Source organism: Salvelinus fontinalis, chromosome 17, assembly GCF_029448725.1.
Source record: "Salvelinus fontinalis isolate EN_2023a chromosome 17, ASM2944872v1, whole genome shotgun sequence".
NCBI classification, from domain to species: Eukaryota; Metazoa; Chordata; class Actinopteri; order Salmoniformes; family Salmonidae; genus Salvelinus; species Salvelinus fontinalis.
Genome location: NC_074681.1, coordinates 5,410,065 through 5,427,897, shown reverse-complemented (window position 1 = coordinate 5,427,897; position 17,833 = coordinate 5,410,065). Strand labels below are relative to the sequence as shown.

The 17,833-nt window shown below is 44.5% G+C and overlaps 1 protein-coding gene across 2 annotated transcripts in view; it reads left to right on the top strand.

The window, feature by feature from the left end:
* Positions 1–7,224: 7,224 nt before the first annotated feature.
* LOC129813625 (kinesin-1 heavy chain-like) overlaps positions 7,225–17,833 on the top strand; it is a 52,417-nt gene continuing 41,808 nt past the window's right edge. For both annotated transcript variants that reach the window (XM_055865975.1, XM_055865974.1), the window contains exon 1: positions 7,225–7,599. In XM_055865975.1, coding sequence (XP_055721950.1) covers positions 7,471–7,599 — 129 coding nt within the window. In that variant the 5' untranslated portion in view covers positions 7,225–7,470. The remainder of the gene's footprint in view (positions 7,600–17,833) is intronic.

The following is a 17,833-nucleotide window of genomic DNA, read 5'->3' as shown; positions in this document are numbered from 1 at the left end:
ACACACACACACACACACACACACACACACACACACACACACACACTCTCTCCTGGCCTTCGTTGCCATAGAAACGCTGGCTTTGAGACATGATTCTAATCAAGCCATGGTGTTAGTCACTCTTTGTGTTTGTGATAGAAAGTGCAGGTGTTAAACATACTGTACACAAAGAGACACAGTTCAAAATCATTCTCATTCAAAAGGCATTTCCACATTCAAAAGAATCTGAATAATCCATACCCCATAGCAATTATGAATGAGACGAAATTAACACATACAAATATGTTGTTTTTTTGACCAATCACAAAGTTTGACTTCCATGAAATAATTTCTCAAGGCCAAATTACAAAGAAATAAGGAAAGGGACTCCTGCACATAGCTGATGATGTCACAATGCCAGTAAGCCACAAAAAAACGAGAAGGAAAAAGACCCCAAAAACAAGTTGATAACAAAGATGTAATAAGTTTAAATGAAATAGGTTTAAATGAAATAGGTTTAAATGAAATAGGTTTAAATGAAATAGGTTTAAATGAATTGGGTTTAAATGAAATAGGTTTAAATGAAATAGGTTAAAATTAATTGGGTTTAAATGAAATAGGTTTAAATGAAATAGGTTTAAATGAATTGGTTTTAAATGAAATAGGTTCAAATGAATTGGGTTTAAATGAGGTATTACATCTGTACAACTGGTATATCTTCCTGAATGTTGATCAAATTAACCCCTCCCCTCCCAACATAGTTACAGTATGAGAAACAATAATTAGTCTTGAGCCAGAACGGCTCTTTGGAGCAGGAGTCTACGTATCTCCTGTTTCTGCAGTGTGAGGCATCTTATATCTCCTGTTTCTGCAGCATGAGGCAGCTTACTGTACAAGTACACCACTTAGACAGGACGCTAGTCTATCGCTAAGCCTGAGCAACAATAGGAGTGATCAAATTAGTCCGTACACCACACTGTCTCTTGTCCTTAGGTACATCAGTAGTTTAGGTGTATGACAACACAACTAAGAAATGTACAGATACAGGATCTTCATTTGAACAGTTTCTTACAGTAGGAAAGAAATCCTGCAGCAACAGGAAATTTGAATTATTATGTGGATTATAATACATTTTTGTAGGGGTATATACATTTTTTGTTACGGTAAATCATGTATAAAATTTGAAAGTGTAAATTACAAACTGTTAGAAGCTTTTTTAAACCTCGAATACACTAGAAGTTTAAATTTCCTGTGGTGCAGGAAATTTACCTGCGACAACAGAGTGATCAAATTACGATAGAACATTTGTATGTGTTCCTCAGGGACAAACACTCGGGACAAAGCACTTTGTATATCCCTATGACCCATGTAGAAATCTTCTTAACCGTGTAACAAGGCAGCCTACCGATGGTAGCCTGATGTGGTGAGCAGAGCATTGGACTGGACAGAGATTGGTTGGGAGTTGAATACAAAAAAAAACAATAAAAAAACAGGAGAAGGAAATGTAAGAAGACAGGGAACTACACTCGGGTTCCCTGTTCGTAAAACAGTATCAGTCTGACATCTTAACTGCATCATCCTTCATATAGACCTAGAGCTGGAACACTGGTGCATTGTGGGAGGCAACCCGTCTGTCTAGAGAGACTAGGCTTCATACAGAGTTCATACTTCATGCTATTAGTGAATTTGTCAGTGTACCAGAGTTGTGCTCTCACAGAAGGTGAGTGTAAATAATTCACATTAACAAGAATGTAAACTAGCTTTAGACTTTACAGTATATCTGCCCAAAGTTGGGCAAGTAATGAAATGTTTCATTGGAACAAATCACGACTCCAGTTGAACAATGGGACTAAGGCTATCTACTACGGTTATTGACCCTTATTAAAATCACCTACAATCCTGAATACAAGACATTTAAGTCAATACATGTGAAAATGTATGACAGTTGACAAAATATAGAATAGCCAACTTGTTCCTCTTCTATATACTGTACATTGCAAAAATGCACATACACAGGAATTAATTTGCAGGCTATACATAGAATAAGTGGAAAGTTTATTAGGGACACCAATCTAGTACTGGGTCGGACCCCGTTTGCCGCCAGAACAGCTTGAATTCTTTGTGGCATGAAAACGTTGCTCAATTGGTACCAAGGGACCTAACGTGTGCCAGGCAAACATTCCCCACACCATTACACCTCCGCCACCAGCCTGTACCGTTGACACCAGGCAGGATGGGGCAATGGACTCATGCTGCTTATGCCAAACCGCAACAGGAACCGGGCTTCGTCGGACCAGGGCGATGCTTTTCCACTCCTCAATTGTCCAGTGTTGGTGATGGCGTGCCCATTGGAGCTGCTTCTTCTTGTTTTTAGCTGATACGAGTGGAACACGGTGTGGTCGTCTGCTGCTATAGCCCATTTATGACAAGGACTGACGAGTTGTGTGTTCCAAGATGCCGTTCTGCGCACCAATTCTCCTTCGACCTCTCATTAACAAGCTTTTTTCCCACAGAGGACTGCCGCTGACTGTATATTTTCCGTTTGTCGTACCATTCTTGGTAAACCCTAGACACTGTCATGCGTAAATAGCCCAGGAGGCCAGGTGTTTCTGTGATACTGGAACTGGTGTGCCTGGCATTGATGATCATACCACGCTCAAAGTTGCTTAGGTCACTCGTTTTGGCCTTTCTAACGTTCAATCGAACAGTAACTGAATGTCTCAATGTCTGTTTGCCTGTTTTATATAGCTAGCCACAGCCACATGACTCAATGTCTGTAGGAGCGAACCATTTTCGTGAACGGGGTGGTGTACCTAATAAATTGGCCACTGAGTGTATAGGGGCCTATACATATGCCGTTAGTCTTTTAATCTGGGATTAGAGTTTTGAATCATGTGACCCAAATAACTTCCTGTTCACCTGTAGTGAGTTTCTAAACCCAAAGGCACAACATCGCGAGACTTCTGGGAGAGCATGTGAAACAGACCAAACACACCGGGACGGGGTTTGGGGTTTGAGAAGTCAATGAGAGAATTCTTCCTTAGTTGTTAATTTTCTCAAAATCGAAAGGCACAAACTTCGATCAGAGCCAATGTCTTCAGTGGTTGAACATGTTATTACACCAACCTCTTGGAAGTGACAAACTGACACCTTTTCATTTTCCTCAAAACAACTTTATATCGAAGGAGTACATTTGATTTGATTTAACAGCCTGCACATGCGCAGTTCGTTGCGAGACGAACGTTAGACCCGATGATGTGTTTCCACGCAGGAGTTTAGCTAGCCAACATCGCCATGACATCGCCTACAAGTGTGATCGGTGATTTCTATTGGAGAAGCAGTTTTCATACTGTACTTTGCCACTCTCTTCTTCTTTTACAACATTTACAAGACCAAAATATTGATCTTTACTACAGAGTTCCCGATATAATAATCGCCACAGAACTTTCACAATCCAGAAAAAGAGGTATGTAGTCATATTAGTGCCAACAAATGTGAATGAATTCAAGATGATTGAATTCAGATTCAATTTATGTTGGCACCATTATGACTCCATAAAGAGACTATGCTACTGCTTGTAAAGCAGTGTATCCTGTCCTTCCGTTGGTCTGACTATTTGTTCTCCTTCAGCTTTCCTTTGTACATTTAGTTGGAAAGAAACAGAGCAGCTCCCTGTCTGTGCATTTTTCCTTTACCTAGTTTAGTTTTAGAATTTGTATTTCGTATAAATATTGCACATTCAATCCGTTCCTTCATATTTGACCATTGGTTCTCTTGGAGACATTCATGTGGTACGTTAGGTCTCTCAGTCAATGTGAAAAAGCTGCTCAGAACAAAATCTCAAATGAGCTATAAGTTTGCCATCTTGTGGCGGTTTTGGAATGCGGCTGCGGAAATGCTTCCATTGTAAAACTGTATGTATATTTATAATTGACATAAACTATTGTATACATAACTGTGTGTATATATATTGAATTTACTTGGATTGTGGCTCTTTTTGTATGTATTTCTTGACATATATGAGTCCTGATAATCTTTTAGCCGTTTTCCTACAGACACTTTCATTTGATATTATCTTTAATGTCTTTGGTAGGTTATTGACTTGCCTCTGCTGTTTTATGAATTGAAATGTAGCCTAGTACAGTGACATTTCATTGTGAAGCATTCTCTGTAAATCACTTTCTAGTATTTTCCTCTCATTAGCTAAATTGACCACTAAATTGATGTCACTGTTCAAATCCAATCAAATGTTGGTTGTCACATAAAACCAACTCATGCAAGCACACACTCAAACAACAGTGTTTTTCCAATTATGATTATTATGTAAATAATGAAATAACACAATATATTTTGGGGAGTTTCTTTGAATTTTGATGCAGATACTTGATTTACCTCTTGAATGACTGCATGCATGCTGTCTTATTGCCAACACAGTCTTTTTTTCCATGTAATAAGGCCTTTATTATCATTAACCATCTTTACAGCCTCCCAAGCACTGCAAAAGATAGACCTACATCATCATCTTATAAAACTGAGGATTCTGGGCCAGCATTCCAAAAGGCACCCTATTCAGTGCACTACTTCTGACCAGGGCCCATAAGGCTCTGGTTAAAAGTAGTGCACTATCATAGGGTGAAAAAGGTGCAATTTGGGAAGCACTCAGTGTAATCCTGGTTTGAGAGAGATCCATCTCGGTCATGTTTTTCCCACGAAAACCAGAAACAACAGTTCTGGACAACGTAGCCTGAACCTAATGCCATTAGGAGTAGCTCTGCTGTTTTTCTCCCGGCCGTCATTACACCTTGCTTCTGGTACTGAATGAAAACACCACTCTGATATTGTCAGTCAAGCTGCTTATGTGAAGTGATTATTAGGATTCTACTAATTAACTACTGCAGTGATTATGATGGTAATGATGACATCATCGATATAGGCTGCTCAGCATTTCTCGCAGGTTGACAGTGAAGTGGGACTGCTGTTAGAGGGGAAAGAATGGGTTCCGTCCCAAATGGCACCCCTTACTATATAGGGACATTTGAGACACTGTTTAAGCCTGGGGACTCCTCTGTTTCCTAGTGACAATAGTGACTATGATCCAGTCTATCACAACCACACCTATTAACTCACTCTCACTGAGAAAATAAACAGAGAGCCACTCGATCTAGTATTTAAATGAGCTGAGACATCCCAAAAAATTGCCATCCTTCGCTATTACAGGTAGCAGCAGCCAGGAAATCTGCTTAAACACTATCCTGGCATTTTTCCATTGTGTCATATGTTGTGTGAGAGAGGAGGCTATAAAGGCTATAACAGAGAGTCTATAAGTCTACAGGGAATGATGTAGAAAGTCATCTAATGTTTCTATATTACACACAGTGCCTTCAGAAAGTATTCATACCCCATTGACTTATTCCACATTTTGTTGTGTTACAGCCTGAATTCAAAATTGATTAAATATATATTTTTTCTCATTAAATCTACACACAATACCCCATAATGACAAAGGGAAAACATGTTTTTAGAAACAGAATTTTGTCATTTACATAAGTATCACACCCCTGTGTCAATGTTAGATTGACATGTTAGATTCAATTTTGGAAGCGATTACAGCTGTAATTATGTAAGAGCTTTGCATACCTAGATTGTACAATATTTGCACATTATTATAAAAAAAAATCCTCAAGCTCTGTCGAAGTTGGTTGTTGATCAACTGCTTTTCAAGTCTTGCCATAGATTTCAAGCCGATTTAAGTAAAAAATGTAACTAGGCCACTCAGGAACATTCAATGTCATCTTGGTAAGCAACTCCAGTGTATATTTGGCCTTGTGTTTTAGATGATTGTCCTGCTGAAATGTGAATTTGTCTCCCAGTGTATAAGACACACAGGAAAGCCAACTGAACTAGGTTTTCCTCTAGGATGTTGCCTGTGATTAGCTCTATTCCATTTGTTTTTATCCTAAAAAAACGATCTAGTCCTTGCCAATGTCAAGCATACCCATAACATACCCATAACATGATGCAGCCACCACCATGCTTGAAAATATGAAGAGTGGTACTCAGTGATGTGTTGTGTTGGATTTGCCCCAAATATAACGCTTTGTGTTCAGGACTTAAAGTTAATTTCTTTGCCACATTTTTTTGCTGTTTTACTTTAGTGCCTTACTGCAAACAGGATGCATGTTTTTGAATATTTTTATTCTGTACAGGCTTCCTTCTTTTCACTCTGTCATTTAGGTTAGTATTGTGGAGTAACTACAATGTTGTTGATCCATCCTCAGTTTTATGCTATCACAGCCATAAAACGCTATAACTGTTTTAATGTCACTATTGGCCTCATGTTGAAATCCCTGAGCGGTTTCCTTCCTCTCCTGCAACTGAGATACGTCTGTATCTTTGTAGTGACTGGGTTTACTGATAGCTGGGTTATCCAAAGTGTAATTAAAAACTTCACCATGCTTAAAGGGATATTCAATGGCTGCTTAAAAAAATACATCTACTAATAGGTGCCCTTCTTTGTGAGGCATTGAAAAACCTCCCTGGTCTTTGTGATTGAATCTGTGTTTGAAATTCACTGCTCAACTGAGGGCCCTTACAGATAAATGTGTTGGGTACAGAGATGAGGTAGTCATTCAAAAATCATGTTAAACACTATTATTGCACACAGAGTGAGTTCATGCAACTTATTATGTGACTTGATAAGCAAATGATTTACTCCTGAATGTATTTAGGCTTGCCGTAACAAAGTGGTTGAATACTTATTGACTCAAGACATTTCAGCTTTTCATTTTTAATTAATTTATAAAAATGTCTAAAAACATAATTCCACTTTGACATTATGGGGTATTGTGTGTAGGCCAATGACACAAAATCTCAATTTAATCCATTTCAAATTCAGGCCTGTAACAAAACAAAATGTGGAAAAAGTCAAGGGGTGCGAATACTTTTAATGATAACTAAACTCATGCATTTTGTCATTTATCATTCATACGATCTGAGGCAATACTGGATAATCAATAACCATGCATTGCCATCAAGAAAAGGCAACATTATCTCTTCATGCATGAGTAATAGCTAAGTAATAACTGATCTCAACAATTAGTCTATTGATTGGTTATTGCCATAGTATATTCATTTATATAGGTCAATGATATGAACTCGCAGAAACATAATTGACCAGACTGGATAGTGTACTAAGGAGCTACATCAGAGAGAGTGTTGACGATTTAGGGTGACGTAATTTGGTATATGGGTCCCACGGACAGAGGGGGTGAGCAAGCCAGTGATCCACCGGCATCATGGCTTCCACATTGGATATGAAGTGTTTTTAGCACACCCTAGAAGAAAATAGCCATTCATTGTTGAAAATCGGCGCCCATTCTAGTGTCATATTGGGACTGAGGGGCCGTGCCGCCCTCTTCTCTCCCTCGACCGCCTCTAGAACGAGGATCTACAGTGTTTTTATTGTGGGTTTTCATCCATAAATCGTGGAAGATGGCCGACGTACCGGCGGAGTGCACCATCAAAGTGATGTGCCGTTTCAGGCCCTTGAATAGTTCAGAGGTGACCAGAGGGGACAAATACATACCTAAGTTTCAAGGGGAAGACCATGTGGTCGTCGGGGTAAGTTGCTTTGCCATATTTCTTTGTCTGCAAGCGAGTGCCCTCTGTGACAGTCTGCGCTGCGCCATTGACACGGTGATCAGCTCGGCCAGCAGTGTCACTAGTTACGTTAGCGTAGCTAGCTAGCTGGCTAACTGACCTACCTGCCCACCCACATCAGCTGTGTAGCGTTAACGTTAGCACTAAGCTAGTTCACCCACACCATCACCGATCGGAACAGGACACTATTGATTGCTAGCCAGTCAAGTTTGTATCGTTTGCTAGCTGTATTTCTCTGCTTTGCCGAGTCAACTTTGTCGTCGCAATGAACTAATCTTGCCGTGTCAGGTAACGTTAGCTACTGTAGCTGGTCAGTCAGCTGTCATCCAACAACAACAATGACAGGCAAGTGCTAGCTAACTTTAGCTAGCTAACTACAGTACCAACAACATGAGCTAACGTTGCGTTCAAAATAAATGCTCATCATTTTTCAGTTAACACTCAACACCTGCTGGGAGTTCATCTAGCTATTTAGCTAACGCTTGGCCAGCTGAGATGGCAGTGGCAGATTATCTGGCCTAAAGTTAGCTACACCCAGCCGCAAAGATGGTGCAGAATTTGACTAGCTAGCTACTGTAACTAACTGTTTCATCAACAAGATCACTGACAAGCCAGCTACGATGACTGCCCCTGAGCCCATTTGATTTATTTTAGCTAGTCAAACCAAGACGGTTGTGCGGTACGTTACAAGACTATAGTAGCGAAGTACAGTACTGTATGAAGAGCAGAATTTACAATTCAGATACAACACATTTAATTAATTCATAACCACCGTTACGTTAGTAGATGTTTGTACAATGTCTGTTCATGTTGTTATAACGGCGGGTAGTGACATTTTTCTTCAAGTTAGTGTAGTGCACTTAGGTAGCTACATTAGTTATTATCTCTGTAAATATCTGGTCCATTACTAAGTGGATTCAGGAAATGGCAGTTTGTTTGTTTTCTTTAGTCATCTTGGAATGTAGACTCACGTCTGCACTCAAATGTCACTATATTCTCTATGTAGTGCACGACTTTTGACCAGAGCCCTATGGGGTGTATATAGGCAATAGGGTGCCATTTGGGACACGGATTTGACACCAAATAAGGATAATGAAATGGGTGCCACTCTGTTATCACAAAAGAAGGAAATCCCTTCCACACAAAGGGGTGTTTGAAGTTCATTTTTTTTTTATATTGTTCTCTCTAGACATAATCCCTTTCCTTGATCTGTGGGGAAATTGGTTTGAAAAGAACTGTCTGTACATGTCATATCATGCCATCTTTTCATATTTGCACTGTAGGCCAGAAGAGAATAAGCACTAGATGAGGTATGACCACCCTTTGTCAGTGTTCAAACAGAGCCATGGACTTTGATCCCTGGTCTGGACACACCTCACCAAAGCCAACATAATGAAGTATATAAAGGTTTATATAGTAGGCTACAAATAGCAAGACGTTGTAGTTCTGTAACTTATTTACACTGTGTGTTCTTGCACATCTTCATCTTCAACCTCCCTTTTAAAACTCCCGAGTGGCGCAGCGGTCTAAGGCGCTGCATCTCAGTTCTAGAGGCGTCACTACAGACACCCTGGTTCGAAACCAGGCTGTATCACAACCGGCCGTGATTGGGAGTCCCATAGGGCGGCGCACAATTTGCCCAGCGTCGTCCGGATTTGGCCGGTGTAGGCCGTCATTGTAAATAAGAATTTGTTCTTAACTGACTTGCCTAGGTAAATAAAAAATGTAAAAAACAACACAGTCAGTTTGTATATTTTAAATGTGGGTAGTACATAGCACCACTATACACAACACTACTATACAATATCACGCTTGTAGGACTTGGCATAGATTTGACTCTGTACGGGTACCCTCTGTATATAGCCTCGCTACTGTTATTATATTGTTGCTCTTTAATTATTTGTTATTATTCTATTTTAAATTTAAATGTTTTAAAAATATTTTTTCCTATAGTTTATTTTAGTAAATACTTTCTGAACACGTATTATTCTTAACTCTGTGTTGTTGGTTAAGGGTTTGTAAGGAAGCAGTTCACTGTAAAGTCTGTTGTATTCGGCGCATGTGACAAATTCAATTTGATTTGGAGACTGAATAAAGAATTACATCATCATTCATGGGAAACGCAGTATGATGACATCATGGCCATTGGCCACTGAAAGGGATGGCCAGTGTAGATATATAGTATATATTTGGGCCAGGGGTGGATCTGAGCTGGCATAATGGAACTTGGCCCATTTGCCTATATCATTCAGCCACAATGTTGAAGACAATAATCTATTATAGCGATAGAAAGTGATGGTTGTCGCCAGTGCTTGTTTTGTTGACATTTTCAGGGCTTGTGATGTCATTACTTTCCCAGCGTATTATCAGATAGTTGTAGGATCAGAGCTTAGACCTCTCTCTCTGTCCAATCAGAGCTTAGACCTCTCTCTCTGCCCAATTGCACACACACACACACACACACACACACACACACACACACACACACACACACACACACACACACACACACACACACACACACACACACACACACACACACACACACACACCGCTGGCCCCCTGGGTAATCCCCTTGTCTTTCTCCTGGCAACCAGCTGTTCCACCAATCAGAGAGAGTTCTGTTGGGCGCGGCTGTGTGCTTCCTCTGGGTTGGTGGGACTGTCTAGTGATTATTATTATTATAATGCCTGTTTGTTTCACGGATGCACTTATCCAGGGCGACTGACTCTAACTCACTTAGTTCATATTTTGTATCTATTTGAAACATTCCACTGTATAAATATAAAACCTCAACGGCAACATCTGTCCACTCCCTAGGCTTGGGACAAGTACCACACAGACAATTATCTCTGCTCTGATGTTCTTGGCACAGTGCAAACTAGGGGAGCTGAGATGGAGGGACAGATGATGCTAACACCTGGAACCTTGAACATACTGTATGTTTTTACTTCTCTGTTCTGATAGGCAGTCCTGAACCTTAACCAGTCAACTATACAGAACCAGGATGTAGCCTCTACAATCTCAGTCAGCTTGGTACAGCACTGGAGATGGAAGAAACTAAACCAACAGTCTTCCTTCCAGTCTCCGATGAGACACAGAGAGAGAGAGTAGTTCACTAGATCTAGAATAGCAAATGCAGGGGTGAATTATTCAGGCTTCTATTACTGCCCTGACTGTCAGTCCTGCTGCTGGTGCTGCTCACGCAGAGAGAGCGATCACGTCAGCCTCCCAGGGTAGGATGCTGTCACATGATTCCACCATCTCCATACAGCTATACACAGACACACACAGACACAGACACAGACACAGACACAGACACAGACACAGACACAGACACAGACACAGACACACACACACACACACACACACACACACACACACACACACACACACACACACACACACACACACACACACACACACACACACACACACACACACACACACACACACACACACACACACAGCACCCTGAGAGTGTGCTACTTTTAGCTTCAGCAGTGGAAACTAACTGAAGATAGGTGGAGGAGAGAGGACTGAGGGAGGGAGGGAAGAGGAGAGGAGGGGAGGGAGGGAAGAGGAGAGGAGGGGAGGGAGGGAAGAGGAGTGAGGGAGGGAGGGGAGGGAAGAGGAGGGAGGGAGGGAGGGAAGAGGAGGGAGGGAAGAGGAGTGATGGGGGAAGAGGAGTGAAGAAGAGATGAGAGAGAGGCTTCCACTATCAAATCAAATGTTATTTGTCACATACACATGGTTAGCAGATGTCAATGCAAGTGTAGCGAAATGCTTGTGCTTCTAGTTCCGACAGTGCAGTAATATCTAACAAGTAATCTAACAAATTCACAACGACTACCTTATACACACAATGTAAGGGGAGGGAATAAGAATATATACATATAAAGATATGGATGCTCAATGGCCGTGCGGCATAGGCAAGATGCAATAGATGGTCTAAAATACAGTATATACATATGAGATGAGTAATGTAGGATATGTAAACATTATTGAAGTGGCGTTATTTAAAGTGACTAGTGATACCATTATTAACTCCATTTATTAAAGTGGCCAGTGATTTGGGTCTGTATGTTGGCAGCAGTCTCTATGTTAGTGATGGCTGTTCAACAGTCTGATGGCCTGTAGATAGAAGCTATTTTTCAGTCTCTCAGTCCCAGCTTTGATGCACCTGTACTGACCTCGCCTTCTGGAAGATAGTGGGGTGAACAGGCAGTGGCTCGGTTGGTTGTTGTCCTTGATGATCTTTTTGGCCTTCCTGTGACATTGGGTGGTGTAGGTGTCCTGGAGGGCAGGTAGTTTGCCCCCGGTGATGCGTTGTGCAGACCTCACTACCCTCTGGAGAGCCTTACGGTTGTGGGCGGAGCAGTTGCCATACCAGGCGGTGATACAGCCCGACAGGATGCTCTTGATTGTGCATCTGTAGAAGTTTTTGAGGGTTTTAGGTGACAAGCCACATTTCTTCAGCCTCCTGAGGTTGAAGAGGTGCTGTTGCGCCTTCTTCACCACGCTATGTGTGTGGGTGGACCATTTCAGTTTGTCCGTGATGTGTACGCAGAGGAACTTAACACTTTCCACCTTTTCCACTACTGTCCCGTCAATGTGGATAGGGGGGGGTGCTCCCTCTGTTGTTTCCTGAAGTCCACGATCATCTCCTTTGTTGTGTTGACGTTGAGTGAGAGGTTATTTTCCCGACACCACACTCCGAGGGCTCTCACCTCCTCCCTGTAGGCCGTCTCGTTGTTATTGGTAAAGAACCCCACCGCTGTTATATTACAGGTCGAATAAACTTGTCAAACTAAGTATCTTCAGGATGTTGTTATCATAAATATTCAATAACGTTCCAACCGGAGAATTCCTATAGAAGTAATGGAACGCAAGTCGATATCATGTGGAATGCCCGTGACCAGGAACTGGCACTCTGCCAGACCACTGACTCAAACAGTTCCCATCCGACTCCACATCACAGTAGAATATTCATTCAACGTTCTACAGACTGTTGACATTTAGTGGAAGGCGTAGGAAGTGCAAACAGATCCATAACTTACTGGGATTTCAATAGGCGATGAGTTGAAAATCGACCAGCCTCAGAATTCTCACTTCCTGTTTGGATTTCTTCTCAGGTTTTTGCCTGCCATATGAGTTCTGTTATACTCACAGACATCATTCAAACAGTTTTAGAAACTCCAGAGTGTTTTATATCCAATAGTAATAATAATATGCATATATTAGCATTTGGGACAGAGTAGAAGGCAGTTCACTCTGGGCACGCTATTCATCCAAAGTGAAAATGCTGCCCCCTATCTCTAAAAAGTTAATTTGTCTGGGTGCGAGACGTCGATGTCCACGACGGGGCTGGTTTTCTTTTTGTAATCCGTGATTGTCTGTAGACCCTGCTACATAGGTCTCGTGTTTGAGCCATTGAACTGCGACTCTACTTTGTCTCTATACTGATGCTTTGCTTGTTTGATTGCCTTGCGCAGGGAATAGCTACACTGTTTGTATTCAGTCATGAATCCAGTCGCCTTACCATGATTAAATGCGTTGGTTCGCACTTTCAGTTTTGCGCGAATGCTGCCATCAATCCACGGTTTCTGGTAAGGGAAGCTTTTAATAGTCACAGTGGGTACAACATCTCCAATGCACTTCCTAATGAACTCACTCACCGAGTCAGCGTACACGTCGATGTTATTGTTTGAGGCTACCCGGAACATATCCCAGTCCGTGTGATCGAAGCAATCTTGAAGCGTGGAATCCGATTGGTCAGACCAGCGTTGGATAGACCTGAGAACGGACACGTCCTGTTTTAGTTTCTGCCTTTAGGAGGGGAGCAACAAGATGGAGTCATGGTCAGATTTGTTTCTGTCGGCGCGATGCATGGAGAAAACCAGGTGACTGTACCGACTCTGACAACGTATCCCGAGTGAGCCATGTTTCCGTGAAATAGAGAATGTTACAGAGAATGTCTCTCTGGAAGGCGACTCGTGCCCTAATTTCGTTCACCTTGTTGTCTAGAGATTGGACATTGGCGACTAATATGCTCGGAAGCGGTGGATGGTGTGCCCGCCTTCTAATTCTGACCAGGATTCCGCTCCGTCTGCCTCTCCTGCGGCGACCGCGTTGTTTTGGATCGGCCTCTGGGATTAGAACCAATGTCCATGGTGGAGGTGCGAATAAAGGATCCGCTTCGGGAAAGTCTTATTCCTGGTCGTAATGTTGGTAAATTGACGTCGCTTTTATATCCAATAGTTTTTCGCGGCTGTATGTAATAACACTTGAGATTTTCTGGGCTAAAAATTTAATAAATACTAAATAAATAAACGAATTACTGCATAGTTTACTAAGAACGTGTAAGGCCTGGGTGTCGGAGTGTGAACGAAAAAGCGCAGGAGCAGCAATTGCAAAACAAATGCTTTTTAATGAAACATGGACAAACTAGGCCACCCTACTAACACACTGGGTGTACACTAATAAACTACCCCAGACACGTGGGGAATGAATAATGTCCAGAAACATGAAGCACAAAACCAACACCAACTTACATACAAACAATCCCGCACAAAGAAACGTGTATGCCGGCTGATTAAATAAGCCCAACTAATTAACCCTCATACAAAACAGGTGCGTCCAATAAACACATAGGGAGGGGGAGAAAAGGATCAGTGGCAGCTAATAGGCCGGTGACGACGACCGCCGAACGCCACCCGAACGGGAAGGAGAGCCTGCCTCGGTCGAAGTCGTGACAGTACCCCCCCTCTGACACGCGGCTCCCGCCGCGCGCCGACACCGGCCTCGAGGTCGACCCGGAGGACGAGGTGCAGGGCGATCCGGATGGAGGCGATGGAAATCCCTCAGCATAGACGGATCCAAAATGTCCCCCACCGGTACCCAGCACCTCTCCTCCGGACCGTACCCCTCCCAGTCCACGAGGTACTGCAGGCCCCTCACCCGACGTCTCGAGTCCAGAATGGCCCGTATCTTGTACACCGGGGTCCCCTCGCTGTCCAGAGGGGGGGTGGAGGGACCTCCGGTACCTCACCGTCCTGCAGGGGACCAGCTACCACTGTCCTGAGGAGAGACACATGAAACGAGGGGTTAATACGATAATAGGAAGGGAGTTTTAATCGATAACACACCTCGTTTATTCTCCTCAGAACTTTGAAGGGCCCTACACACTGCGGACCCAGCTTCCGGCAGGGCAAGCGGAGGGGCAGGTTTCGGGTCGAGAGCCAGACCCTGTCCCCCGGTACAAACACGGGGGCCTCACTGCGGTGGCGGTCAGCACTCCTCTTCTGCCGTCCACTAGCTTGTTACTCTCTCCACCTGCCCATTACTCTCAGGGTGATAACCGGAGGTAAGTCTGACCGAGACCCCCAAACGCTCCATAAACGCCCTCCATACTCGGGACGTGAATTGGGGGCCCCGATCAGAAACAATGTCCTCCGGCACCCCGTAGTGCCGGAAGACGTGGGTGAATAATGCCTCCGCAGTATGTAGGGCTGTAGGAATACCGGGCAACGGGAGGAGACGACAGGACTTCGAGAACCGATCCACAATCACCAGTACCGTAGTGTTCCCCTGAGACGGGGGAAGATCGGTCAGAAAATCTACGGACAGGTGCGACCAAGGCCGTTGTGGAACGGGGAGGGGTTGTAACTTCCCTCTAGGAAGGTGCCTAGGAGCCTTACTCTGGGCGCATACCGAACAGGAGGAAACATAAACCCTAACGTCTCTCACCAAGGTAGGCCTCAATACCTCCCCCGAAGGCTCCCCACTGTCCTCTTCACCCCAGGGTGACCTGAGGAGGGTAGAACGTGAGCCCACCGAATCAATTTGTCCCGAACACCAAGCGGCACGTATTTCCGCCCCACTGGACACTGAGGAGGAGCGGGTTCCGCCCGTAACGCCCGCTTCGATGTCCGAGTCCACTTCCCACACCACTGGTGCTATCAGCCTAGAGGCGGGAAGGATGGGAGTGGGTTCGGTGGGCCGATCGTCCGAGTCGTAAAAACGGGACAGTGCATCCGCCTTTACGTTCTGGGAGCCCGGTCTATACGTTAAAGTAAACTGGAATCGGGTAAAGAACATGGCCCACCTTGCTTGACGTGGATTCAGTCTCCTAGCTGCCCGAATATACTCCAGATTCTGGTGGTCGGTCCAGATGAGAAAAGGGTGCTTAGCCCCCTCAAGCCAGTGTCTCCACACCTTCAGGGCACTGACCACTGCTAACAACTCCCGGTCCCCCACATCATAGTTACGCTCCGCTGGGCTGAGTTTCTTCGAGAAGAAAGCACAGGGGTGGAGTTTTGGTGGCGTACCAGAGCGCTGTGATAGCACGGCACCTACCCCAGCCTCGGACGCGTCCACCTCCACTATGAATGCTAGAGAGGGATCCGGATGTGCCAACACGGGCGCATCCGTGAACAGCGCCTTCAACCTGTTGAAAGCTCCGTCCGCTTTTGCTGACCACTGCAAACGCACCGGACCCCCCTTCAGCAGTGAGGTAATAGGAGCTGCCACCTGGCCAAAACCCCGGATAAACCTCCGGTAGTAGTTGGCAAAACCCAAAAACCGCTGCATCTCCTTTACCGTGGTCGGAGTCGGCCAATTACGCACGGCCTTAATGCGGTCACTCCCTACCACCACACCCGAGGTGGAAATGCGATAACCCAGAAAAGAGACGGCTTGTTTGGAGAACACACACTTCTCAGCCTTGACATATAGGTCATGCTCCAGCAGTCTACCAAGCACCTTGCGTACCAGAGACACATGCGCGGCGTAAGTGGCTGAGTAGATCAGAATGTCATCGATATAAACAACCACTCCCTGCCCGTGCAGGTCCCTGAGAATATCGTCTACAAAGGATTGGAAAACGGCTGGAGCATTCTTTAACCCATACGGCATGACGCAGTACTCATAATGGCCCGATGTGGTACTAAATGCGGTTTTCCACTCGTCTCCTTTCCGAATACGCACCAGACTATACACGCTCCTGAGATCCAATTTTGTGAAGAACTGCGCTCCGTGAAATGATTCCATTGCCGTAGCAATGAGAGGTAGTGGGTAACTAAACCCCACGGTGATGGCATTTAGACCTCTATAATCAATACATGGACGCAAACCTCCCTCCTTTTTCTTCACAAAAAAGAAACTCGAGGAGGCGGGTGAGATGGAGGACCGAATGTACCCCTGTCCCAGAGACTTAGTGACATATGTCTCCATAGCCACCGTCTCCTCTTGGGACAATGGGTACACGTGACTCTTGGGAAGCGCAGCGTCTACCTGGAGATCTATTGCACAATCCCTTCCTGGTCGATAAGGTGGTAATTTAGTCGCTTTCTTTTTTCTGAAAGCGATTGCCAAATCGGCATACTCGGGGGGAATGTACACCGTGGAACCCTGGTCTGGACTTTCCACCGACGTGGCACCGATGGAAACTCACAAACACCTTCCAGAACACTCCTTTGACCACCCCTGGAGAACCCCCTGTTTCCACGAAATTTTAGGATTGTGCCGGGCCAGCCAGGGAATCCCTAGTACCACCGGAAACGCAGGCGAATCAATAATATAAAAGCTAATACGCTCCTTATGATTCCCCTGCGTCACCATGTCCAGGGGGACCGTGGTCTCCCTGACCACCCCTGACCCTAATGGCCGGCTATCTAGGGAGTGCACGGGAAAGGGAGAATCTATCGGCACAAGCGGAACCCTTAACCTAAGAGCGAGTCTGCGATCCATAAAGTTCCCAGCTGCGCCTGAATCGACTAGCGCCCTATGCTGGGAAGAGGGGAAATATTTAAGAAAAAAAATCAAGACAAACATGTGACTAACAGGGGGTTCTGGGTGAGTTTGGTGCTGACTCACCTGGGGTGATCGAGAAGTGTTCCGCCTGCCATCTCGACTCCCAGACGGACCCCCCCAGCACCGATCGGCCGTGTGTCCTCTCCCACTACAGCTGGTGCAGGGAGAGCCTCCTCCTCCGGTACCCCTCTGCCCAGCCCCTCTCACCTCCATCGGAATAGGAGCGGAGGGACTGGGTGGTGGAACGTACAGGACCCTCTCAGAACGCCCGCGGGCAGCCAGCAGATTGTCCAGACGGATAGACATGTCAATCAGCTCATCCAGGGAAAGAGCGGTGTCCCGACATGCTAGCTCCCTGCGGATGTCCTCCTGGAGACTACAC